Source organism: Saccopteryx leptura, chromosome 1 (genome assembly GCF_036850995.1).
Source record: "Saccopteryx leptura isolate mSacLep1 chromosome 1, mSacLep1_pri_phased_curated, whole genome shotgun sequence".
Taxonomy (NCBI): Eukaryota; Metazoa; Chordata; class Mammalia; order Chiroptera; family Emballonuridae; genus Saccopteryx; species Saccopteryx leptura.
In genome coordinates, this window is record NC_089503.1 from 290,261,402 (window position 1) to 290,287,427 (window position 26,026).

Consider the following 26,026-nt stretch of genomic DNA (forward strand, 5'->3'; position numbering starts at 1 on the left):
TCAGAAACATCAGCATCGCTCATTTGATTCATTGCTGGCTGCTTTATATCATCAGCGTTTCAAATGCGTATGTTGTGTTTCTCTTTACCTTACACTTTTGAAGGACAGTTCAATATTGCACTTACTTAAATCTAATATTGTCATATACTTGATTTAGCTGAAGAAAGGGAACTAAATATCTTACAGTGTTATGTATTAGTTGATATATTTATACTATAGGAAGTTTCTACAATGTGTGTATAGAAGGCAATAAGAGGAGAATCAGATTTTATTCAGACAAAATGAAGTGATAAGTGCTGTTAATATAATTAATTGCTCCTTTGCATTTCTGAAATGTAAATTTCTGTGATCAGGAATGTAACTTCTGTGTGAAAGTTCCTCAAGTTGCTCACACTCACCTGTCTCATAGTAATCATAGACTTTCACTATGGCTGGTTTCAGATCTCTTACTGGAATATCTTGTAGAAGCGTAAAGGACAAGCTTAGTGTATGATTTGTTACCTAGAAAGCAAAAGGGAATTAAATACAGAGGGAAGAGGGAGGGGGAGTAAAAGGGAGGGGGGCAAAGTAGGTGTAATGGGGGGCACGTGGATGGGGGTGAGGGTCTTATATTGAGTGGGGCACTTAAATCCATGTTAACACAATAAATTAAAGTTAATTAAAAAATATATAAACAAAATAAAATAAAATTTGTTACTTCCAAAAAAAAGAAAATCTGGACATACAAGGTCAAGTGTCTACATAGGTCATACTCTGATGCTCTTCTGCAAATACTTAACTAAGTCACGGAAGCAAAAACAACAACAACAACAAAACAAACGCAATTAAATATACTTTCTTCTCTCATCTTTGAATGAGTTTAAATATTCATTTATTTTTGGGAAAAAAGCTACTTTTTAAAAAATAAATAAATGTAGTCCTTAAATTGTACAGAAAGCTCCCAAAGTAGAAAGAAGAAAGCCTCCCCAAATAGTTTCTTAAATAACTAAAACAAATCATATAGTTCCATCAATGCTAGTAGATGGCTTTGTTCATAGGGGGTGAATGATATATGATTTTTATTGGTTGAATAGCTTTGTTCATTTTTGATTATCCAGAGATTTGGCACATTTCATTTCTCTATTCTATAGAAATACTTGTGTTGACTCAAAAAGAAATATAAAAGGTCAATCCCTGTAGCCTTGTTTAAGTTTCATAAATTTGTAAACTATAGTATTCAGCAACTTATAAATGATAAACTATATTGCAACACATAACAATAAAATTAGGTTGGTTTTTTGATGGTCTGGTCTTATTATTATTATTATTTTTAAAACAAGGTTTTCATTCTTTTTTTTTTTTCCAGAGAGAGTCAGAGAGAGGGATAGACAGGGACAGACAGGAATGGAGAGATGAGAAGCATCAATCATTAGTTTTTCGTTGCACATTGCGACACCTTAGTTGTTCATTGATTGCTTTCTCGTATGTGCCTTGACTGCGGGCCTTCAGCAGACCAAGTAACCCCTTGCTCAAGCCAGTGACCTTGGGTCCAAGCTGGTGAGCTTTTTGCTCAAACCAGATGAGCCCGCGCTCAAGCTGGCGACCTCGGGGTCTCAAAATCTGGGTCCTCGGCATCCCAATCCAACGCTCTATCCATTGCGCCACCACCTGGTCAGGCGTCTGATCTTATTATTTTATGGCCTAAATCCTTGCTGAGATTGACGGTATTTTTCCCTTTTGTATTGTTGATTTTTTTTGTTGTTGTTGTTTTTTTTTTTTTTTTTTTTTTTTTTTTTCATTTTTCTGAAGCTGGAAACAGGGAGAGACAGTCAGACAGACTCCCGCATGCGCCCGACCGGGATCCACCCGACACGCCCACCATGGGGCGGCGCTCTGCCCACCAGGGGGCGATGCTCTGCCCATCCTGGGCGTCGCCATATTGTGACCAGAGCCACTCTAGCGCCTGGGGCAGAGGCCGAGGAGCCATCCCCAGCGCCCAGGCCATCTTTGCTCCAATGGAGCCTTGGCTGCGGGAGGGGAAGAGAGAGACAGAGAGGAAAGCGCGGCGGAGGGGTGGAGAAGCAAATGGGCGCTTCTCCTGTGTGCCCTGGCCGGGAATCGAACCCGGGTCCTCCGCACACTAGGCCGACGCTCTACCGCTGAGCCAACCGGCCAGGGCTGTTGATTATTTTTTAAAGCTGTTTAAAAATACCCTTTTATTTGTTAAAAATAATCTGCCTAGCTGAATTTTCTTTGATTCACTTTGGTGACCATTCTTGATTTATGACACTTATAAAAACTGACACTTGCTTTTGTGTTCTTGTGTTCCCTGGTGTTGTTGATATAATTGACTAATCTAAATGTATACTCCCTTATTTTACTCAATATCTTCAAAATAACTTGAGGACATAAGAAGCACATTTTGTGGAGAATTTCTTGCTTATGGGGTCCTAGAAATAGGTGTATTCTATTATTATATATAATAAACCATTTCTTTCTATAATCCCAGATGAAATATTCTTAAAGGAGGAAAGAACATTTACTGGAATTAATGTTAGATTTCTATGATATTTAACATGGTAGTGATGTCTCCAGAATACTTTCACTTTCCTTAGAGGGATTATTGTCTATGTTTTTTTGCAACTAGAGTGACAGGATTCTCACCTTGTCCAGGTAAATCAAAACATGGTTGTTGCTGACTTCTGTTCGGCTCACATCATTAGATCTTTCAAGCTAAAGAAAATTGAGACATTACAAATGTTAATAAACAGAAGAAAACCCTGTGGAGACTCAGAGAAAAGAACTTTTATTACTAACTTAAGTCTGATGGTAAAATTTCTTCAAATATTTTTGTTAGTAAAGACAATAATGTGGTAAAAATAAAAGATAATTGGGATATAAGGTTTAATATTAGTAAGACACCAGGCCTATGTGTAAAGTTGATTTATTTGAAAAAATGGGAGCTAAGTATTCTAAACTTGGGAATTACCTATATTTCAAAGTTTAATATACATTCTATTCCTTAATAAAGGAGGTGGCTTTTTTTTATTGTGTTAATTTATAACAATCTCATTTTGTCTGAACTTTTGTAATAATTGAAGTTTATGTCAATCTGTCATTTTCATATTTTTTTCATGGTTTATATGTAGATGCTTTATATTCAAGATTCTAAGCTACATGAAGGTAGGAAGCTGTTGACATTTTATTTCTAGTAAGTGTGGCTTCTAGCAGTGTGTTATGCACGTGGTGGACACCAATACAAACATGCTAAATTATATTTCTGAGGTTGGAGAAAGTATCAGTCTTTCATAGAGGTTAATTTAATAAGATTATAATATATATTATTTTATTCTGGAGATACATAAAACATTAAATAAAATAGGGACTCTTGGACTCGTAATAAACCTACCATTTTCACTGTTGGTTTCAGGGGACTGAAGCCAGAGACCATCTTCACATCAATAATCACCATGTTGGAGGTAGGACGGTTCCCAGTGTAACTGAAGATCCAGGGAAGGAAGGAATGGAATTTTCTGTTACTAAATAGTCTTATTTTCTATTTCACAGAAAGCACTCAACAACACTCAACAACCCTGAAAGGTACATAGAAATTTTTTATTTTATTTTTTAGTGAGAGGAGGGGAGGCAGAGATAGTCCCACATGTGCCCCAACTGAAATCCACCTGGCAAGCCCACTAGGGGGCGATGCTCTGTCCGTCTGGATCCCTTGCTCTGTTGCAACTGGAACACTTTTTTAGGGCCTGAGATGGAGGCCATGGAGCCATCATCAGTGCCTGGGGCCAACTTGCTCTCATTGAGCCTTGGCTGCAGGAAGGGAGGGGAAGAGAAGAGAGAGAAAGAGAAAGAGAGAGAGAAAGCAAGAGGGGGAGGGCCCTGACTGGGAATAGAACCCGAGACATGCACATGTTGGGCCTCCGGGCGACGTTCTACCACTGACACAACTGGCCAGGGCCTGGGAGTCTTTCTAAGTCTCCTACCCAAGTGGTTCAGAAGACTGGCTAAGCATTAGGATCTTCCGGGAACCTGTTAAGCCGAGACCAGGAGTACTCTAGACCTGAAGAATCAGAAATTTACATGTGTCAACTCGGAGCATGTGCATTTTAAGAAGGCTCTACAAGTGATGAATAGCTGGGCTTGAGACCTTTAATCTGTTGGTTATTTGTTACATATACTTTATATTGACTTCTTTCTCTGAATAGAAATTCAGAATTCCTCTGAATTTCTCTGAGGAATTTTATTTGTATGTATGTATTACATCCCTAGAAAAATAATTCCAGGACTTTCCCTCCTGTGCACTTTCATCTTGCTTTTTCATGGTCCATGATGCCCACCAAGGTTGTCAGTACAATGAAACCAAATTGATTGGATGAAAGCATATCTTTCTATCTTTTTTCTAGATATTTGAGTTGTACATCAAACCTGGGGCTGTGATTACTCCACACTAGTTTAGCCTTGGCCAGTTGGCTTAGTAGTAGAGCGTCAGCCTGGTGTGTGAAAGTCCTGGGTTCGATTCCTGGTCAAGGCACATAGGAGAAGCGCCCATCTGCTTCTCCACCCTTTCCCCTCTCCTTTCTCTCTGTCTCTCTCTTCCCCTCCTGCAGGCAAGGCTCCATTGGAGCAAAATTGGCCCAGATGCTGAGGATGGCTCCATAGCCTCTGCCTCAGGCACTAGAATGGCTCTGATTGTAGTGGAGCAACACCCCAGATGGGCAGAGCATCGCCCTCTTAGAGGGCATGCCAGGTGGATCCCAGTCGGAGGCGCATGCAGGAGTCTGTCTGACTGCCTCCCCCCTTTCTCACTTCAGAAAAATACAAAAAAAAAAAAAAAAAAAAAAGCTTGTTTTCCTTTCTTTTTGGCATTGTTGATACTCGAGAACAGCAGCTGGGACATTAATGTGCACCATTAGGCAATACAAAGAGATGGCGGAAAAGCTACAGATATATTTTTTGTAGTCCTTGTAGCTATTTAAATACCGTTGTGTGTGTGTATGTATTTTTTCCTCAGACTTACTTTTTTTGTGTATAATCTGAGATTTAATTATTGCCAATAGAAATTCTAACTAAAGAGCCACAACCTCCTTCTATTCTTGCTTTTCAGGAATTCCTTCCCACATTTTTTCCCTGGTTGCTTGATGATTGGCCATTATCATGAGCCACACAATAACTATTTGGACCCAGAAGTTCATGACCAGCAGACATCTTTTATCCTGGGAAGACAACAGTCCCTAAGGCAGAAATTTGGGAAAAATTAGCCAAAATGTGTAAGACTACACCAGATTTCATCTTTGAATTTGGAATCAGAACTTAATTTGGTAGTGACAACTGCTTTGGCATGATTTTGATTCCTTGGATTACATAAAAACAATGAGCCCAAACACAGACTAGCAAGACATGGCCTGTATGAGAAGACCTTAAGAAAACAGAGTCCTGGCCAGTTGGCTCAGTGGTAAAGTGTTGGCCGGCATGTGGATGTCCCAGGTTCAATTTCTAGTCAGGGCACACAGGAGAGGTGACCATATGCTTCTCCAACCCTCCCCTTCCTCTTTCTCTCTCTCTTTCTCTCTCTTTCTCTTCCCACAGCCATGGCTTGATTGACTTGAGCACATTGGCCCTGGGCACTAAGGATGGCTCTGTGGAGCCTCTGCCTCAGGTGCTAAAAATAGTTCTGTTGCGAGCATGGCCCTAGATGGGCAGAACATTGGCACTAGAGGGGTTGCTGAGTAGATCCCCATAGGGACTCATGTGGTTGTCTGTCTCTCTTATCTCCCCTCCTTTCACTTGAAAAAGAAGAAAACAACAACAAAAACAGGGAAAGGAATGCAAGAACAGTATGAAGAATGATGGGACTGTGAAGGTCATTGTTGGTGTTGGCAAAAGTGAGCTGGAGATTAGACAACAGAAGGAGTAAAGATTCTTCAGTGACTTTACATGTGGTGATTATGCAGATTTTTCATGAGATGACTAATAAACTAAGAACTTTAAGAAAATAAATATAATTCCTTGTTTCTGTTCTGGAATGGGCAAGAATAATATAAGATTTTATTACAGTAGAATAAAATTAAGATGAATCATTACATGATAATGAAATCAGAAATTCAGGTCAGAGGCAAGGGGTAATGTTCTTCCTTTAGTTATTACTGAGAAAAATGAATAACCTTTAAATAATGAGATGTGATGATAATAGAACTGGAGGCAAAGGATGTACAACATAAACCTCATCACTGAGAATTTCTATATCAACATGAGAATACATGATTTTTTCAGTAAATGTAGTACAAACATTTGCTGCCTCAGCACTCTGCTTAATGAGGAGTGCCAGTAAGATTGGTTGTTAAACCCAGAATTAGGTGATTCAGTCGGAAAGTTTTACCTGACATTCAGTGATATCTGGAAGCTCGTGTGGGCTTTGGGTCCATCACAAGTTTGGGGCAGAGTTTGCACCTCCAGAGCAAATGGGAATTCCTCCTTTTCTGGGAGAATATTGTATTTCAAGGATGTCTGTAGAACATCAAAGACAAAGATGTGTTTCTTTCTTCCCTAGTATTTCTCCCAACTTTGTCAACTCTTTCTGCCCCAAGAGTCTTACCTGGAGGTAGACACACCCTTCTCCTGACACTGTCATGCTATATTCTCCAGGCACCTCTGGCAATGAAATCTGCTGTAGTAGCAAGCGGTTGTAGTTTTCTACTTGGAAATTTCTGGAAAATGTCCCTGAAGATTGGATGGTCACTTGTGCAGCCTTCCCAGTCCTGGTGAAAGTGGCTGCTCCATATTTGGACAAAGCATGGAGAGCCACCACTGTGTCCTGAAAGAGACAAGTGAGAGAACCACTTAGGTGTGATAACCCTTTGAGGGCTCCTAGGCCCATGTCAGCTGTCACAAAAGGGATTTTGATTTCTTGTTTCCTTCACTATTTAAATATTAAAGTTCTGATTTCAATATTGGTTATAATCCTTAAATAGATGACAGTACTGTAACATTTACCTATCTTTCTTGAACTATATGCCCTAAAGTTTATTTTATTTATCAGGAAATTGATCCTTTTCTTTCTATAAATACATGTAGGATATGAAGTGTAGAAAATATATGTGAATGGGAATCATTTATTGGCATTGGCTGTTTGCCTAAAATATCTTTTTTATTTTGGTGAATAGTGATTTTATAAATCAGACAAAGAGTTTTTGTAAAGCTTAGTCATAACTATGCATTTTTTCCTTTGGATGATTCCTAAGTATTAATTACTTGACACATAAAAATATCTAAATTATATATATATATATGCACACAATATTTATACATATAAAATATAATTTTTTTTTCACTATTTAATTTTTTTACTTTCAATATACATATTGAGAAAAATAATAAAAAAAATTCAGTTATCACTCAAAGCATTTGAAAACTTGACAACTGTGGTCATATCTGTTACCACTCAACCAAAGTTCAGTTGTCTTCTGAGCTCCAGATTAAATTCTACCCTGCTGCTGAGATCAGTGCCCTGAAAAAGCCCAAAGTTCTTTGCAGCCATGATCAAGGTCATGCTTGAGTTTGTCCAAAAGAAATAATAATTATAATTATCTACTTGATTTATTGACATCTTTATTTGGCTCTTCCTCTTTTACTGGAAGGTTGAATTCCCCTATTTTCATGTTTTCATCAACACTGAACCTGGGTAACATCTTTTAAATAATGTATAAAAAATTAATGCTAACCATTCTAATACAAAATTATTCAGTTTTTTCCATTTATATGAAAAATAAAACAACAAGTACAATGGAGAAAGGATGGAATGGCATTTTGTCATTACTGTTTAGGCTAACATCTAAATTCTTTTCTTTTTTTTTTTTTTTTTTCATTTTTCTGAAGCTGGAAACAGGGAGAGACAGTCAGACAGACTCCCGCATGCGCCCTACCGGGATCCACCCAGCACGCCCACCAGGGGCTATGCTCTGCCCACCAGGGGGCGATGCTCTGCCCATCCTGGGCGTCGCCATGTTGCGACCAGAGCCACTCTAGCGCCTGGGGCAGAGGCCACAGAGCCATCCCCAGCGCCCGGGCCATCTTTGCTCCAATGGAGCCTTGGCTGCAGGAGGGGAAGAGAGAGACAGAGAGGAAAGTGCGGCGGAGGGGTGGAGAAGCAAATGGGCGCTTCTCCTGTGTGCCCTGGCTGGGAATCGAACCCGGGTCCTCCGCACGCTAGGCCGACGCTCTACCGCTGAGCCAACCAGCCAGGGCCCTAACATCTAAATTCTTTGAAGATAAGACTTTCTGCTGTATACATATTGATGAATTTCTTAAATATAAAATTAAATACTTAGAAGTCTGAATGGATAAAAATAGTTCTTTATGTTTTTGATAAGTGGTTAAAGAAAGCATGAAATTTGTCAGCTTTAAAAGAAACCAGTTAAAGAATAAACAGATTTTCGAGGAGAGATTATTGAGGGCTGAGTAGTATTCCTAGGATCAGCCTGAAAGGGACTCTTTGGCCCCCTGAGGCCACTTATCCAGCCCCCACTGCACTTCTAGAAGGGGCACCTCTTTCATTGGTAGTCAGTGAGAGGACCACTGTATTTGGCAGCCCTCCAATGGTCTGAGGGACAGTGAACTGGCCCCCTGTGTAAAAAGTTTGGAGACCTCATAAGAAGCAACAGGAGAGCCTAGGTGGAGATGCTTTGGCTCTCTGGAAATGTCATATGAAAAAAACGGGACTCCGCGGGGCTGCTTTAGCTCATTGGGAAAAAAGAGAGTCTTGATGACAGGTTCAGGGGGTTAACCTGGGATGAGGGGCTGCTGCCCACTGCTCCCCTGGTTGCAAGTCTCACGAGGACCCTTAGGATTTAGGAGAGATGCTTCAGTGTGTGGCGGGGGAAGAGAGAAAGCAGTGAGGTGACGGCATGGGTGCGCCCTAGGAAGGGAGATCGCCAGATTGATAGATTTTAAAATTTATTCTGCTATGACTATTGGTAGCGGTGCCTCACTATTGTTTCAGGAAGGCAGAGCTGTTACTAGAAAGAAGACCCTGTAAGAATAACACAGGAATGGGTGCCAGAATTCTAGGCAATTTCTTTTTAGCTCTCTTTGACTTTCATTTTCCTTTATTTTTCACTATCCCTGAACGCTAATAATATTTTCCTCATTTCAAGTTATTCTCATGTTTATTTTTTATTCCTGGATGTGTTTATGTCTTGTTCAGACCTTTTGATTAGCTGAAGGTGAAGTAAAAAGTTTAGAAATATTACACACCTGGGTAGAGGAGAAGCCCCCTCGAGAATTCTGTTGCTTTGTGATCCACCTCACAATGTGCGATGCGGAAGTCAGCTCCTCCGGGGTGGGGGCTGGCTGGGCCGTGAGGTGAGCGAGGAGCACATAGGACGTCATCTCCACCTCAGCAGAGGGAGCCTGGGGTTGGTAAAAGAGCCCCACTGGTTCCCTGGGTTTCTGAGGTCGTGTCCAGTGAATAGAATTATCTGGGGGTGAGAAAAATAGGTTTACAAGTGACTTCATGTTCACATTTAACTTAAGGTAGTCATACTTACCTAAACTAGAGCTGAAGTGAGGATTGCATTCCTATAATCATCTCTGGAACCTGATCTAGGTGATTTTCCTTCTATGTAAATCTGAACGTGGTTTCTTTCTGCCGGGTTCGGGCAGAACATGTTGCTGAAGTCAGAGGAGAGGTTATTGAGCGCTGAGTAGTATTCCTGGGAGCAGTCTGAAAGGGACTCTTAGAACTTCCCAAAGATTGATAGATTTTTCTTTTTCCTTTTTCTTAAAAAAACATTTATTAAAGGGCACACTGAAATAAGGGAGGGTTGGGTTATAAGAAGCAACAGGAGAGCCTAGGCGGAGATGCTTTGGCTCCTGTATTTGGGCCTGTAGCCATCTAGGTTTATAAATGGTTGCTACAGTTGAGTTGGTGGGAGAGCAAATAGCAGTTCTCTCACTGGTTGGCATCATTTCCTATTTCTGATATTTTCCAGACCTAACCTGGTGTTTGTTAAGTGTTCTATAAAGCCTACCCCTAGAGGTTTCTTGTGAGGATCACAGATCACTTGAGATAATGGAGTTGATGCTCATTAGATAGAAAAAAAAAATACAGTGATTCTTAAAATCCCAAATACTGAGAAGGCTGTGAAATAGTGGGAACTGATTTACACTGCTGTGCAAAGTCAAGTGCTCTTTGGAGAGCAATCTGGCGATATCCAGCAATGGGGAAGATGTGCTCAGACTACTAAGCAGATACAAGGAGACGTGTGTATTCATTGCGGCATGGCTTGTTATAGCAACCAATAAGAAACAAACAAAGATCCAAGAGGAGAGACTCTCCATATAAACAATACCTTTTTGACTTTTTTGTTATTTATTTATTTGCAAGAGATATAGAAACAGAGAGAGGGACAGACAGGAACAGACAGACAAGAAAGGAGAGATGAAAAGCATCAATTCTTTGTTGTGGCCCCTTAGTTGTTCATTGATTGCTTTCTCATATGTGCCTTGACCGGAGGAGGGCTGCAGCTACAGCAGAGCAAGTGACCCCTTGCTCAAACCAGCGACATTGGGCTCAAGGCAGCGACCGTGAGGTCATGTCTATGATCCCATGTTCAAGCTGGAAACTCCGCACTTACGCTGGTGAGCCTGTGCTCATGCTGGATGAACCTGCGCTCAAGCCAGTGACCTAATGGTTTCGAACCTAGGTCCTCTGCGTCCCAGTTTGACACTCTATACACTGCACCACTGCTTGGTCAGGCTGGATATCTTTTTATTATTTGCATTTTATTTTTCATTTCTCCGACATGCCCTCCCCCATATAGACCATTGTTTACAGAGAAGTATTGTGTAAATTGGAAAAGATTTGTCAACATTATCAGTTTTGTGAAATGAGCATAAAATACCAGAATTTATTCACGGGGTTACTTCCTTCAATCTTTTGGTTTAACATGATCTGATTCATCAGGTAAAGATCGGCTATATATTGAGAACTGCTAATCATAGTGGCTTGCACTTTAATAACACTTTCTATGTGCCATATGCTGTACCAAGTGCTTTATATGGATTAACTTATTTAACTCTGACAACTCTATCAGGTAAATACTATTATTATCCCCATTTTATTGATGAAGGCACTAAAACAGACAAGTTAAGTGACTTGCTCAAGGTCACATAGGTAATTAGTTTTGGTGCTGGTTTCCGGAGGCCAAGCTTCTCACTACTACAGTATACTGCTCCTTATCTTTTGATGTGTGACTTGATTAGGAAATCCTAGATTTATAATGATATAAACAAAAGAAGAGACAAGAAGGGGATTACAGGAGGTAGACACAGAGGGTTTGTGTAATGTTGTAGTATTTGATACAGAGAATGTGGGATAGGAGAAAGATTTTAGCTCTGCTCTCACCTTCCTTCACTGCCTCCTCATTAAGCGACTTGAGGACTTCGTTCCTTTTTTCCTGGTTACCTGCCAGGGCAAAAGCATAGGCCAGCAGTGCCTTGGTGTAGACATGGCTTCCCTGGGGTTCTTCTTTTGCTGACTTCCAGGCCGACTCCAGGCAGAACAGGGCATTGCGGACAACAGGGTGCTGTGAAAAGAGAAGAAGGGATCTGGCCTGTGTGCACAGGGATATCTCTATCTTAAGGATAGCGAGAATAGAATTTTTATCTGTTATCCTCACATTTGTAAAGCAGGAATATAAGGCATATCTTCAGAATTCTGTGTGTGTATGTGTGTGGGGGGCTGTTAAGGAATGAATAGCTTAAGAACATCATGGGGACAGTGTAAATCTTCCTTAATGAATTGAACACTATCTCTCTTGATCTGGGAAACATTGGCATTGCATAGAAGGGAAACTGACACTTGGCTTTTAGAAGGGTGATATTTCAGTGCACCCAGAATTATGCTTCAGGAGGTGGAGGTGGTACCTACAGTGACAGGAAGAGGAATCTCCAGAAGGGCGATGGTGATATAGGCAGAGAGGGTCTCTTCGTCTTCTACTCCACCCTGCGTGGATGAGTGAAAGAGAGATTGAGTCATTTGACTTCTGAAAAGGCTCTTCATCAGCTCTTTGTTTTCATGGAATTTATCCTTACTCATATTCATCCCCATGGGGCAAAGTATCACAATCAACCTAAATGGCATCTTCTCTTTCTTGGTGCTATCCAGGTTTTATTTTCTTCTGATACCTTCCCTAAAGAATTCCTACACTATTACCCCCTCTCTTCATCCTTGTACACATCCAAATGGACAGATCAAAGCTCTGAGGACACTTCACCTTCATGGCATTGTTGAGCAGTGATCCAGAACTTCTGAAACAGCCATTGTCCTTTTGCTTTTGAGAGAGCCAGGTGAGGGCTTGGGTAATGTGTGCTTCATCAATGAAGATGTGGGCTCGAGCCTGGGCAAAAGTCTTCAATACAAAGGCCGTGAGCCTGAGAGAGGAGGAAGTGATGATATTTACGTTACATAAATGGCTTTACAACAACTTTGAAGCAACAGGCTCCATAGAATACTTCTTACAGTGATACGTCTTGTGTAGTAGAGCCCCCATTTCCTTTGGACTACTTGATTAAATTGCTAGACTAGTATTTCCTTGCTGACTCACTTCTTTGCTACAAAGTTTAAGTACTTCTAATGTTAGTTTTTTAAAAAAATCTTATTTCAGTAAGGCTTTAAATCTTTTTTTCTTTAGAGATTTCTTTCTGTGAGTGGCAAAATCTTGTCATAGACAACTCTTATGTGCAATAACAACCTCTAATGTTGTTTTGCCTCAGAGATTTTTAAACTGTTTTGTATCATTGATCCTTCTTATTTCTTTCTTCCTATTGGTGAATTTATTCTCAGTCAACTTGAATATGATGTAGAAAACATAATATAACTTAAAATGTACATGATTTAACTAGAACTTATATGATATGTTCATTGACTGTACCATTAAAAAGCTCATGGTTATGGGACTTAGTTTAGAAAAAATTAACTATTTAGAAAGAAGACTTTGATGTATTAACTGGATGAATTTGGGGGACAAGTGTAGCATATAAGTATTTGAATCTCAGCTTTTCTGCTTGTGACCTTGCTAATCTTGCTATATTTATCTAGTATAGCCAACTATAAGCTTAGTAATAAGTATCTGATAGGGTTACTGTGAATATAATTATGATAATATATGTAAATGAGCTGGCATAAAAATAAGAGGTCCAAAAACTCTTACCAGGTATTGCCTGTACTCCCGCTATAGTTCTCCCCAAAGGTGCTATAGGAGCCATCATGGTGCTTGTAGTTCAGCTGTCTCTGGTAACCTGGAGTCAAGGTTAATGCAACAGCATGAAAGATCGTTCATGATGCAGCCAAAGAAACACCAAAATGTCTGGGCCTTTCTTGTGATAGTTTCTAAACTTTGCTGTCATATGTTAGAAGGTTCTGAATCTTAAACATTTTATTGGAGAATGGACGCTGGGTAGTTATCATGAAATTTACTGTCATAGTATTCTTGTAAGAACAATCATAGTATGATAAGATGATATATCATAGTATTGATAAGTAACTCAAGCTTATCAGGAAATCCAATCTATTTTTAAAGTAACATTGTGAAGTCTTCACTCACTTCATTCTATGACTCACCAGTATTGAGGTAGCCAGTGGCCTTGGACTTGACCTCTGGAGTCAGTTGCTGTGTTTCATTTAGATAATTCAGAACATAGATGTTAGGAGCGAAGAGGACCATATTCTGTTCTCCACAGCCATACGGCATTTTGAGGAGATTTTGTGTGTTTTGCATTGCAGAGCTTAATATATCACCTAGGAAATGGGAAAGATAGGCAGTCATAAAACTTATAGATTATAACTTAGCAGAATCATTAAGAAGAAATAAATTAATAGCTGAGGTGAAATGAGGATTGTTTTGAGAGGTAAGTCGTTCAGGGACAGAAGTTTGATTGGAAGCAACAAACAAAACTAAAAAAGGAGAAAAGTTTAAATTATAATTATTATTTTGAGAAAGTATTCATAGAAAAATATGTAGTAGAAACTGTTGATATAGTAGAATGATCTACTAAGGCTGGGGTCTCACCCAAAACTGAGAAGAAAGCTCGGGCAGATTCTTCTACCACATTTGGTGGCAGCTTAAGAGATAATTTTTCAGACAACTCAGCACCTAGAGAAAGAAACAAATCAGCATAATGAAAATTATTTCTGCTATGTATCTTCCTGAAGTGATCTAAGACCAAGAAGTCAGAATTATGCCTTATACCTAAACTTCTGAAATGTTTCTTTTGATACTCCAGTTTTTTATATCTTAAATGTATATGAATAAGGCCCTGGCCGGTTGGCTCAGCGGTAGAGCGTCGGCCTAGCGTGCGGAGGACCCGGGTTCGATTCCGGCCAGGGCACACAGGAGAAGCGCCCATTTGCTTCTCCACCCCTCCGCCGTGCTTTCCTCTCTGTCTCTCTCTTCCCCTCCCGCAGCCAAGGCTCCATTGGAGCAAAGATGGCCCGGGCGCTGGGGATGGCTCTGTGGCCTCTGCCTCAGGCGCTAGAGTGGCTCTGGTCGCAACATGGCGACGCCCAGGATGGGCAGAGCATCGCCCCCTGGTGGGCAGAGCATCGCCCCTGGTGGGCGTGCCGGGTGGATCCCGGTCGGGCGCATGCGGGAGTCTGTCTGACTGTCTCTCCCTGTTTCCAGCTTCAGAAAAATGAAAAAAAAAAAAAAAAAAAAATGTATATGAATAAGATTCTGAATTTTTCAGAACTTCTACAACCACTTTTACCCTTCGAGTTATATTCCAAAAGAATTCTACACATTTATAAGTGCCCCTGATGTCATTCTACGGCTAATATAAAATGGCTATCACAAGATGATATATTAAATGTCCATCCCCACCTGCCTTAGTCAACAGTTGCATTAAAAAAACACCCTTATGTATACATAGAAAAATAAAAATACCCCAGAAGTTCCTGAATTCTACAATAATGCTTTCATCAAATTTCACCAGAAAAGAGGATAGTATTTTTATGGAAGCCCTAGACATAGGGGTGGGGGTGAAGATGAATAGTAATTGACTCATCACAAATAAATAATTGCTGCTGATAAGCATACATTTACTGCCATTTTAATGTTGGTGAATTACACGAAGATGAAAAAGAAAAATGTAATATTTATCTTCACACTAATATCTTCCTCATAGATTAATAATAAAACTTTTGTCAAAGGGTACAAAATTTCAATTATGCAAGATAAATAAGTTCTAAAGATTTACTATGTAGCATAATGCCTATACTTAACAATATTGTATTATATACTATAACATTTGATAATAGGATAAATCTTATAATAAATGCTTTATCACACAAAATAATAAAGAGTGGGAGGGAATTTTAGAGGTGATGATTAGGTTTATGGTATAGATCGTGGTATGTACTTAAATCTCCAAACTCATCTAGTTATATATATTAGTTATGTATGTTTTAAAATTATATTAATTACATATGGTCATAGAATTAAATTTAAATTAAATTACATAATTAGATATATAATTATATATTAAATACATATATAGTTATGTTAATTATGTATATATTATTTGTATGTCAAAAAACTCTATTACTTTCCAAAAAAGAAAAAGTTCTGTAGGGAAACAGATGCCATAAGTAACACAAAAGACAAATTACCAACTCAAAGCAAATATTTTTAACTTATCCAATAGATAAAGGTTCAGTGTCATACAGCTGAATCAGAAAAATGACAAACTACTCCCAACATAGACAATCAAGGATATAAAAGCCATTCGCAGGCCCTGGCTGGTTGGCTCAGCGGTAGAGCGTCGGTCTGGCGTGCGGGGGACCTGGGTTCGATTCCCGGCCAGGGCACATAGGAGACGCGCCCATTTGCTTCTCCACCCCACCCTTCCTCTCTGTCTCTCTCTTCCCCTCCCACAGCCAAGGCTCCATTGGAGCAAAGATGGCCCGGGCGCTGGGGATGGCTCCTTGGCCTCTGCCCCAGGCGCTAGAGTGGCTCTGGTCGCGGCAGAGAGACGCCCCGGAGAGGCAGAGCATCGCCCCTGGTGGGCGTGCCGGGTGGATCCCGGTCGGGCGCATGCGGGAGTCTGTCTGACTGTCTCTCCCCGTTTCCAGCTTCAGAAAAATCCAAAAAGAAAAAAAAAAATCCCCCCCCCCCCAAAAAAAAAAGCCATTCGAAAATATGCACAAATAAGCATACTTGTAATTAGAGAAATATAAGTTAAAACAATATATTGTTTCATTCACATTTTTGGTTAAAATTGAAAACTTGGATGGTAACAGATGATGATGATCATCATGGAGAATGTAAACTGATGGAAATACAAACATGAAATTAGGTAACAGAATCTTTTAGTTCTACTAAAACTAAGAATATACTTCCTGCTTTTGAATCAGGAATTTCTTATTTTGGTATCTACTTTAGGTATGCTTGTATATATACCTAAGGGGGCCTGCGTTTACAGGGTGCATGTGCAGGGTGGAGCAAAAGTAGGTTTACAGTTATGGGTATGCAAAACACAGTTTATTCTTGTATTCTTATTAATTATTGTATTATTTTCCATACGAACAATTGTATTTATTCATTTATTTTCAGTGAGAGAAGGGGAGATAGACAGACTCTCACATGCACCTTGTCCAATATCCACCCAGCAAACCCCTTGGAGCTGATGCTCTGCCTATCTGAGGCAATGCTTGCAACTGAGCTATTTTTAGTGCCTGACACAGAAGCTTCACAAAGACATCTTCAGTGCCTGAGGCCAACGTGCTCGAATCAATTGAGCCATGGCTGTGGAAGGAGGAGAGATAGAGAAGGGGGGAGAGAGAGAGCGTGGGGGAAGGGAGATAAACAGTTGGTCACGTCTGTGTGCCCTGACTGGGAATCAAACTGGGACTTCCACACGCCTAGTAGATGTTCTACCACTGAGCCAACTAGCCAGGACACATTTATTTATGCATGCATGTATTCATTTATCCATTTATTCTGACAAATAGTTAGAAAAACCAACTTGGGAATGACTAAAAACCAAACAGAACTGTGATATATTGATAGTATGGAACCAACGGGAACTAAAAGAAATTACCTAGATTTATAATTTAACAAGGATAAATTTTGAGACAAATTACTAGTTAAAAAAACAAGTTACAGAATGAAACTGATGCCATATATGTAAGTCATACATACACAAATTCATCTACACATCTGATTTCTAAACATACATGGATGATCATTAAAGCTGTATTGAAAAAGACTGTAATGGGGTGACATTAGCTTTTAATATGAAGTTCTGGTTTTTTTTTTTTTTTTTTAAGGAGAATTCATTTTTGTAATGGATAGGTAATTAAAATTAATTCTAATAAAACTATCTGATGATTAGCTCTAGTTATAAAAGAGATAAATTAAAATAAAAATTCAGAATGGGAAGAGAACCCATGATAAAAGGATTTGGTGATAACACTAAATTCACTTAAATGTAGTAATAAGGTTAAACAATCGGGAAATTAGATTTTTAGAACACATTTTATAAATTTGAATCTTGGCAATATAAATATCATACTGAACAGAAATTAGTGAGTAGGCAGAGAAAGACCAGGAACACATGTGCTATTGGTTTAACATTAGTTTGAGGTAAGAATACATTGTGTCGATAAATTTCCTAGTGCAGTGGTCGGCAAACTCATTAGTCAACAGAGCCAAATATCAACAGTACAACGATTGAAATTTCTGTTGAGAGCCAAATTTTTTAAACTTAAACTATATAGGTAGGTACATTCTTTATTGAGGTAGCGCCCACACGTGGTATTTTGTGGAAGAGCCACACTCAAGGGGCCAAAGAGCTGCATGTGGCTCGAGAGCTGCAGTTTGCCGACCACTGTAGTGTACTATATTTCTATAAATGTTTCGACTAAAAAATTCTTCAAGATAGAGTTATATATTTTATTATAAGCTTCTTCAGTTCCTGCCAAATGACTGACAAGACATTAGGTACAGGATTGTTGTCAAACAAATGTTGACATGACAGCAATGGTACAGGCTATGACAACTTTTTTTGGGGGAAATAACATGGTCCTGTTATCAAATGCTGTTGGTTCTGCAAACCTCAGTGGTGGTCTGAATTTAGCTACCTGTATATTGTATTACTGAATATTCAAGGAAATATCCCCTTGGCAATATTCTGATTCTACCCACTTTCTACTTATAACCACATTATACACTGGTCAGAAAGACGTTTGGTGGTTGCACAGGTACCGTAAGAGAAAATGACTCCGATGCATTAGCTAAGGATATTGTCCTGATCCAATTACTTCACCTCTCTAAGATCAGTTTTCTCATCTGTCAAATAGGTTAATGGTTCTTTGGCTTTTTATCTACCTCATAAAGTATAGAAATAGTATATAAAATTCCTTAAACTTCAAATGTTATATAACCTTCAGTCAACTGTTATTTTAATTACTAACACTAAGTTTTACCTGATAGGCAAAGCAGGGAGTTGAATGTTACTTCCTTCTGTAGTCCTTCAGGCTTTAGGTGAAAAGAAAGAAAAGTTAGAGATGAGAGTGGACTGACTTTCAGGATTATTTTATTGGTAGGGTAACCACAAATTTCTTGATATTAAACAGAAGTGGAACTTATTTTTCAAATGTATTATATAAAATTCTTTTTAATTTTTATTTATTTATTGAGAGGGAGAACGAGAGAGACAGGAAGAGAGAGAGAGTGTGAGAGGCATTGACTCATAGTTGCTTTCACTTTAGTTGTACATTGATTGCTTCTTGTGTGCACCTTGACTGGGTTAAGCCAGTGTTCCCTTGCTCAAGCTAGTGACCTTGGGCTTTTCATGCCAGTGATTCTTGGGCTCAAACTGGAGAGCTTTGGGATCATGTGGATGATTCCCTGCCTCAAGCCAACAACCCCGTTCTGATGAGGCTGGACTCAGAGATAGCAAACTCAGGGTTTTGAACTGGCAACCTCAGCATTCCAGGTCGTTTTATCCACTGTACCATAGCCAGTCAGGCTGTATAAGTACATTCTATAAATAAAAGCAACAAGAAGGAGACAGGTTGGTAGATGAGAAGTGAAGGGACATTGTGAAAATAAATTAAGAGAAAGAGATGAAAAGAGACATAGAAACAGATACAAATATTTATATCTGTAAAATAATATAAAATATCTCATGACCATATATTATTTAGCCCTTTTTATCTAAAAATTATAGTCTTAAGTAGATTCACCATTGTTCTTATTCATTGGTGACCTGTCAAATGGTCAGGTTTACTCACTTCAACCAAAAGTGCCTTGATGATTGTGTCTTTCTTTCCATATTCAGGGACCACAGCCACTTCAGTCCCACACAGTTCTCGAGACTCCAGTGCCTCTGCACTCACGGTGAAATTCATATTCCCTGAAGAGAGGGCCAATTAAAGATGAGCACTATCTCCTCTTTCCTCCATACCTCAAAACTTTAAGATTAATAAATATTCTGTAACTTCTTTTTTTTTGGTTTTATAAAAACATTGGAGCAGGAATAAAAGCAGCATAAACTAGATAATAGTGATGCTGAACATCCAAGGTGGAGAATGGAAGTAGGTATATCCATCTAGAAATCTTAGAATAAAAGTGAAAAAAAAATATTCTACTATCTGGGGGTAGGACATCTTTGTCTGAGGGAGGTAGAAATGGATATAAGAATCCCACTGCGCCCTGTAATATAAATCTATTATAGTCAATATAGTTATAAACTAAATATGTAATTTGAGATTGTTCTTAAATATTTCTCTCTAAAATATTGTTCCACTGGCCCTGGCCGGCTGGCTCAGTGGTAGAGCGTCGGCCTAGCATGCGGAGGACCCGGGTTCGATTCCCGGCCAGGGCACACAGGAAAAGCGCCCATTTGCTTCTCCACCCCTCCGCTGTGCTTTCCTCTCTGTCTCTCTTCCCCTCCCGCAGCCGAGGCTCCATTGGAGCAAAGATGGCCCGGGCGCTGGAGATGGCTCTGTGGCCTCTGCCTCAGGCGCTAGAGTGGCTCTGGTCACAACATGGCGACGCCCAGGATGGGCAGAGCATCGCCCCTGGTGGCAGAGCGTAGCCCCATGGTGGGCGTGCCGGGTGGATCCCGGTCGGGCGCATGCGGGAGTCTGTCTGACTGTCTTTCCCTGTTTCCAGCTTCAGAAAAAAAAAAAAAAAAAAAAATAATCCCACTGCTACATAGTCCTTGAATGGTATTGAACAGTATCTAGGAATCTGCCCCTTACCTAATGACTTTGGGGTTATTGCCCATGACACGGTCTGTCGTTCGTTCCCACAGATGCAGTGCGAGTCTTGTTCCTTCTCCCCTGGGACTGCTAGAAATTCAGGGGAGGCTTCTAGGTGCACACTAACCTGAAACCACACATGAGGCAAAGATAGGAGATCAGAGGAGGAAGGGGACCAATGGGAGAATGGCTTGAAAGAAAGCATTTTGGAGGAGTGGTTAGATTTCAGGTTGCCTAATATTGAAGACCATATAAGTCAATTTGAACTGTAAATAGGAGTGGTTTGGTTGGTATAATCTGCTCTTCCATGCGGTGGGACCAGAAGTGAGGGAAAGTCATGTTGACTGTGGGAGGTCTATAACTTTGGCCTGGAATCTTGACCATTCTTGCAGTTTTCCCAGCAGAGTATTCAAGGTTTATGAATAATTATGTTTTCAGTGGAGGTAAGATGCTTAAAAATCATTTTTGACTAAGGATACATGAAAAGTTAAATATATAGGAATGCAGAGGTTGAAACCTTGTAGAATCCAAGACATGTAAATGGAGCCTAACAATTTTTAATGTCCATATCTGAAATCTTCATATGACACAAATTTCTTAACCTTAGAAGATTGTGGAAAGAATCAGAAACTTGTTTCAAGTTGCAAATCTGGTGTTTGGAGATATCAGCAACTATAGTTATGAGTATGCTTATGAATATCTGAGAGCATTCTTCCTCTGGTGAGAACGTTTTACACACGGGAGTTTGTTAGTATTCTTAGGAATGCGATTTTTAATTTAATTGATTTTGTGTTCAATTTAGGAAAGATAGGTTCTTACCCGGATGCATTTGGGAAGGTAGTTTAGGATAGTGGCCTTGAGTGTGAAGGCTTCTCCACGGATCACAGAGTAGGGCATTGTGAGTTCCACAAAGAAGGGCTGGAATGCTCGGAGAGAGGTGGGAAGAGAGAGCCCAAGTCCAGTGTCATTGGACAGGCAGAGGGCCCCTGCCTTCCACTCAGTGATGGTGTCGGGCACTGTCACTCCCACTTCAGCCACACCAGAGGAGCTGGGGAAGATGGCAATGTGAAGAACAGAAAGGAAGCAGGTAAAAAAAATTCTTTTTTTGGAAAAGAACCCCTATAAATGATTCTATTGTCACGATCTGATGCACTCAGAAGAAATACTAATAATAAAGAGTATAAACAAGGCTTAAAATGGAACATGTGGTTGGTCTGATGGTAGTGGGTTATCAGAACTTATTAACTTAGTGTCATTAAAATGGAACATGTATCTCCTTTGCTTTCAACTTTGATTGTTTTTAGTTCCATTCCCTATCAGACATATAGCTGTAATATAAATCTATTATAGTCAATATAGTTATAAACTAAATATGTAATTTGAGATTGTTCTTAAATATTTCTCTCTAAAATATTGTTCCACTGGCCCTGGCCGGCTGGCTCAGTGGTAGAGCGTTGGCCTGGCGTGCGGGGGACCCGGGTTCGATCCCGGCCAGGGCACACAGGAGAAGCGCCCATTTGCTTCTCCACCCCTGCCCCCCCTCCTTCCTCTCTGTCTCTCTCTTCCCCTCCCGCAGCCAAGGCTCCATTGGAGCAAAGATGGCCCAGGCGCTGGGGATGGCTCCTTGGCCTCTGCCCCAGGCGCTAGAGTGGCTCTGGTCGCCGCTGAGCGACGCCCCGGAGGGGCAGAGCATCGCCCCCTGGTGGGCAGAGCGTCGCCCCTGGTGGGCGTGCCGGGTGGATCCCGGTCGGGCGCATGCGGGAGTCTGTCTGACTGTCTCTCCCCGTTTCCAGCTTCAGAAAGAAAGCAAAAAAAAAAAAAAAAAATATATATATTGTTCCACTGAGGGCAGGTTTATAATTTTCAATTCTACTATTACTATGTGTAGTTGGCCTGATGGACTCCGTGCTTAATTCAGGATTGCTGACCAGTGAAGGACTTCTTATGGGTGTTAATTTGTGTAGTACTTGTTTATATTTAGTCCTTATGCCAATATTCTGGAAATTTTACATTACATTTGTGTAAAATTTCTTAGCTCTGATGCAGTTATATTACTGATATGTCACAGCAGAAGTAAACAGCCGTGTGTCTAAAAGAAATTCTTGGACACTGAAAAATTAGCAAAAAAATGGAAAATTGAGAGGAATCTCTATTACATCTTTTCTATAAAGGAAGTTACTTACTCGACTACCACCAAGTCCCAGATCCATGTCTCAGGAAAGTATTTTCGCACAGTCTCTGTGAAAGTCTCTGATTCATGTGTTATATAATCGTCATAACGTTCCAGTGCACTTGTTTCTATGGTAGGTGAAGGAGGAGGAGACAGAAACAATAAATATAACGATCAAGCTGATAAGAGGGTGTAATAGCTGCTGCAAAAGAAATAAACAGGGTGATGAAATATGAACCAGAGAAGGAAACGAGTGTTATTAATTTTATTTATTTATTTATTTTAGGAAGGAGAGGGAGAGAGAGAGAGAAGAGGGGAGGAGCTGGAAGCATCAACTCCCATTTGTGCCTTGACCAGGCAAGCCCAGGGTTTTGAACCGGCGACCTCAGCATTTCCAGGTCGACACTTTATCCACTGCACCACCACAGGTCAGGCCAGGAAACGAATGTTAATGAAAAGCTTCTTTGAGGAGATAATATTTTAGCTGAATTGTTAAGTATTAAAATAAGCTAGGAGTGGGGTGGGGGAAGAGAACCACAGAGGACATAGAGACTTCGACGTGGAAAGAACCTTGGATCCTGGGATTGTCTATGGGGCAGAAAGGAGTCTTCTGTGGTCCCTGCACATTGTGCAAGTGCAGATTTCTATGATATGGGGGTGGGAAGAGGGCAGGAATCAGAGTTTTCATTTGGTATGTTTCTCTGTGAGAGCAAAAAAAAAAAAAAAGACATAAATATCATGACAGTGGCTTTAAGAAATGGTTTGTAGGGGTGCAAAGATAAAGGATTAAAAAAAGATCTTGCCTGACCAGACAATGGCGCAGTGGATAGAGCATCGACCTGGGATGCAGAGGACCCAGGTTTGAAACCTGAGGTTGCCAGCTTGAGCGTGGGCTCATCCAGCTTGAGCATGGGGTCACTGGCTCAGCTGGAGCCCCCCTCATCAAAGCACATATGAGAAAACAATCAATGAACAACTAAGGTTCTGCAATAAAGAACTGATGCTTTTCATCTCTCTCCCTTCCTATCTCTCACACTCTTTCTCTCTAATAAATACATACATACATACATACATACATACATAATACATAAAACTCTTTATTTCCCTATGTCTAAAAAAATCAGAGTTATGATCTCTCATCCTATTTACCTTCTGTTAATGGTGTGCTGGTAAATTTCTAACAACCAGCTCTCTAGAAAAATATTTGTGTATATATACACTACATACCTAAGTTAACTATAAAGCTGATAAAGGGTTGTAGAATGTAAGTTATAAGTAATAATAAAAATGTACAATAACTTTTATTTAAATTTCATATAGCTAATTTATTCTGACTGATTTTTGACAAACTTTGGTTTGTACTAAACCTATAGTCAACCATGATATGACAATCAAGGGCTATAAGCAAATGCTTGATTTCTATTTGACTCATTTAAGAAGTAGCCCATATCATTGGCAAATGAGTGAGATTTCTATATGAATACTGGCTGATGTTTTTGGGACTTTAAGGAGTCTTTACTTGGCTGATGAGAATGTAGTCTTGACCTGTGAACATTTCTGTTTCTGTTCACAATGTTCTTATGCCTGAAAACTTTTTCTTTCCTTTTTAACTCCACATACCGTTATTTACCAGATACAGATTCTTTATAACTGGCTTTCCTGATTCGTCAATCAGAATTAATACTTTCTTTTATTCTGCAGATCTTCCCCAATCTTCTGACACTTTTCACAATCAGCCTTGTGTTGTCTCCAGCTTTGCATATGTGGGAGCCTGACACAATAAGAATTTATGGGTTTGTATTGCTATGCAATCTTGAGCCAACACTTGTGAGTCACAAGTGGTTTTATGGTTAATTTGATTAGATCTTTATCTTTAAAATTTTTTAATTAATTGATTTTAGAGAGAGAGAGAGAGAGAGAGAGAGACAGACAGACAGAAACATCAATGTGTTTTTGTATGTGCCCTGACCCAGGATTGAACCAGCAACCTCTGTGCATTGGTATGATGCTGTAACCCACTGAACACCCAGTCAGAACAATTACATTTTATCTTTTAAAAACATATTAGGTAATTAATTTATATTAATTTTTACCTGCATGAGCTAGTAGTCTTGGAGCTGATGTCATTGCAAAGGGGCGTTTATGTTTACATAGTTGGGGTTTATGAATTTTTGAGTTGGTGAATACCTTTAAGCCCATATCCTATAAAGAAAATTATCATGTAATCAGTACATAAATACTATAAAAATAGGTATATAGGTACATATCTTTTTTTCATTGAAATTAACAAACAATCCAATTAATTTAATATTAAACTTTTAATGTTCATATTTATAGAAGGGATATTGCTATAGAGGTAATTTCATTCTCTTTTTAAAACACTTTCAACAGTAATTATTTTATATATGTGATATTTATAAGTACAAGGCAATGAATTTCAGTAAAAAAAAGAAAATTTGATTAATAGCCCCAAAATTTGCAGTGCTGGCTCTTTGTTATTAGTAGATGTTATTTTTAGTGACCTAGGAGAAGTCACTTGATTTCTTTATGTGCTTCTTTATGTGCTATCACCCTCAACTCTGATATGAAGGCATTAAAATAAAGAATTTAAAAATATATAGTATTTTGTAAACCTTAAGAACTGCCCATCTACAATACAAGGGATTTACCTGTAGGAAGCTATACATATCTTTTCCATTTGTGTCGGATACTGGGGAATAGATGATTCCATTGACATAGACATGGTGACTGACACAGTTTCCCTTGTCTTCTTCGTGTTGATCCAAACTCTCAGGGAAACCACTGAGATCCTTTACAGGTAGCAGGTTATAAACCTGTAAAAACAAAAGACAAAGGGATAAACTGATTTATAGTTTATTTTTATTAAGTGCAATGATAAAAGAAAAGAATGATCACCATCAATCTTTGAGTACTTCTTTGCTTAGATATTTTATTGAGAAGATGATTTTGAAAATGTTTAACTTTAAGAGAAATTGAGGTCAGCTATATTTGATCATTGTACAAAGCTTTAAGATGATAGAATGAAATGATAGTTTCATCTCTGTTTTGTGGTTAGCAACTGACTTAGTGTATAATAAAGTTAATAGACACATGTTCCAAACAGGCACATGTTTACAGAAACAGAGAGAAAGTCAGAAAGAGAGACAGACAGGGAGAGACAGACAGAAAGGGAGAGAGACGAGAAGCATTAATTCTGTTGAGACACCTTAGTTGTTCATTGATTGCTTTCACATATGTGCCTTGACTAGGGGGGTACAGCAGAGCGAGTGACCTCTTGCTCAAGCCAGTGCCCATGGGGTCATGTCTGTGATCCTACGCTCAAGCCAGCAACCCTGTGCTCAAGCTGGTGAGCCCCCAATGAAGCCAGATGAACCTGCACTCAAGCCGTTGACCTTGGGGTTTCGAACCTGGGTACTCCATTTCCCAGTCTGATGCTCTATCCACTGCACCACTGCCAGGTCAGGCAATATATACCTTCTATATAGAACAGAATAGTATTTTCTTAAGTATTATTCATGGGAACAAAATGTTCCAGATCTTCACAAATACATAAAACTTTAACTGGAAATGATGCTTTC

General features: G+C 39.5%; 1 protein-coding gene, 1 long non-coding RNA gene and 1 other non-coding gene across 3 annotated transcripts in view; 2 read left to right on the plus strand and 1 right to left on the minus strand.

Annotated features, from left to right (window-relative positions):
* LOC136385022 (uncharacterized) overlaps positions 1 to 5,964 on the plus strand; it is a 28,751-nt gene extending 22,787 nt beyond the window's left edge. The window contains exons 3-5 of the long non-coding RNA XR_010747680.1: positions 3,410 to 3,458; positions 3,547 to 3,579; positions 5,099 to 5,964. This is a non-coding gene — a long non-coding RNA (uncharacterized lncRNA). The remainder of the gene's footprint in view (positions 1 to 3,409; positions 3,459 to 3,546; positions 3,580 to 5,098) is intronic.
* The window catches only part of LOC136385015 (alpha-2-macroglobulin-like), a 50,427-nt gene that overhangs the window by 669 nt on the left and 23,732 nt on the right, over positions 1 to 26,026 (minus strand). The window contains exons 16-34 of the mRNA XM_066355760.1: positions 25,097 to 25,261; positions 24,521 to 24,629; positions 22,441 to 22,555; positions 21,077 to 21,305; positions 20,258 to 20,384; positions 19,286 to 19,407; positions 18,476 to 18,527; positions 14,061 to 14,144; positions 13,613 to 13,789; positions 13,203 to 13,290; positions 12,267 to 12,423; positions 11,921 to 11,995; positions 11,396 to 11,576; positions 9,244 to 9,467; positions 6,587 to 6,805; positions 6,371 to 6,498; positions 3,389 to 3,479; positions 2,644 to 2,712; positions 399 to 501 (exon numbers count right to left, since the gene is read on the minus strand). Coding sequence (XP_066211857.1) covers positions 399 to 501; positions 2,644 to 2,712; positions 3,389 to 3,479; positions 6,371 to 6,498; positions 6,587 to 6,805; positions 9,244 to 9,467; positions 11,396 to 11,576; positions 11,921 to 11,995; positions 12,267 to 12,423; positions 13,203 to 13,290; positions 13,613 to 13,789; positions 14,061 to 14,144; positions 18,476 to 18,527; positions 19,286 to 19,407; positions 20,258 to 20,384; positions 21,077 to 21,305; positions 22,441 to 22,555; positions 24,521 to 24,629; positions 25,097 to 25,261 — 2,515 coding nt within the window. The remainder of the gene's footprint in view (positions 1 to 398; positions 502 to 2,643; positions 2,713 to 3,388; positions 3,480 to 6,370; positions 6,499 to 6,586; positions 6,806 to 9,243; positions 9,468 to 11,395; positions 11,577 to 11,920; positions 11,996 to 12,266; positions 12,424 to 13,202; positions 13,291 to 13,612; positions 13,790 to 14,060; positions 14,145 to 18,475; positions 18,528 to 19,285; positions 19,408 to 20,257; positions 20,385 to 21,076; positions 21,306 to 22,440; positions 22,556 to 24,520; positions 24,630 to 25,096; positions 25,262 to 26,026) is intronic.
* TRNAA-AGC (transfer RNA alanine (anticodon AGC)) lies at positions 19,803 to 19,878 on the plus strand. The gene has a single exon. It is a non-coding gene; the product is annotated as a tRNA-Ala (tRNA).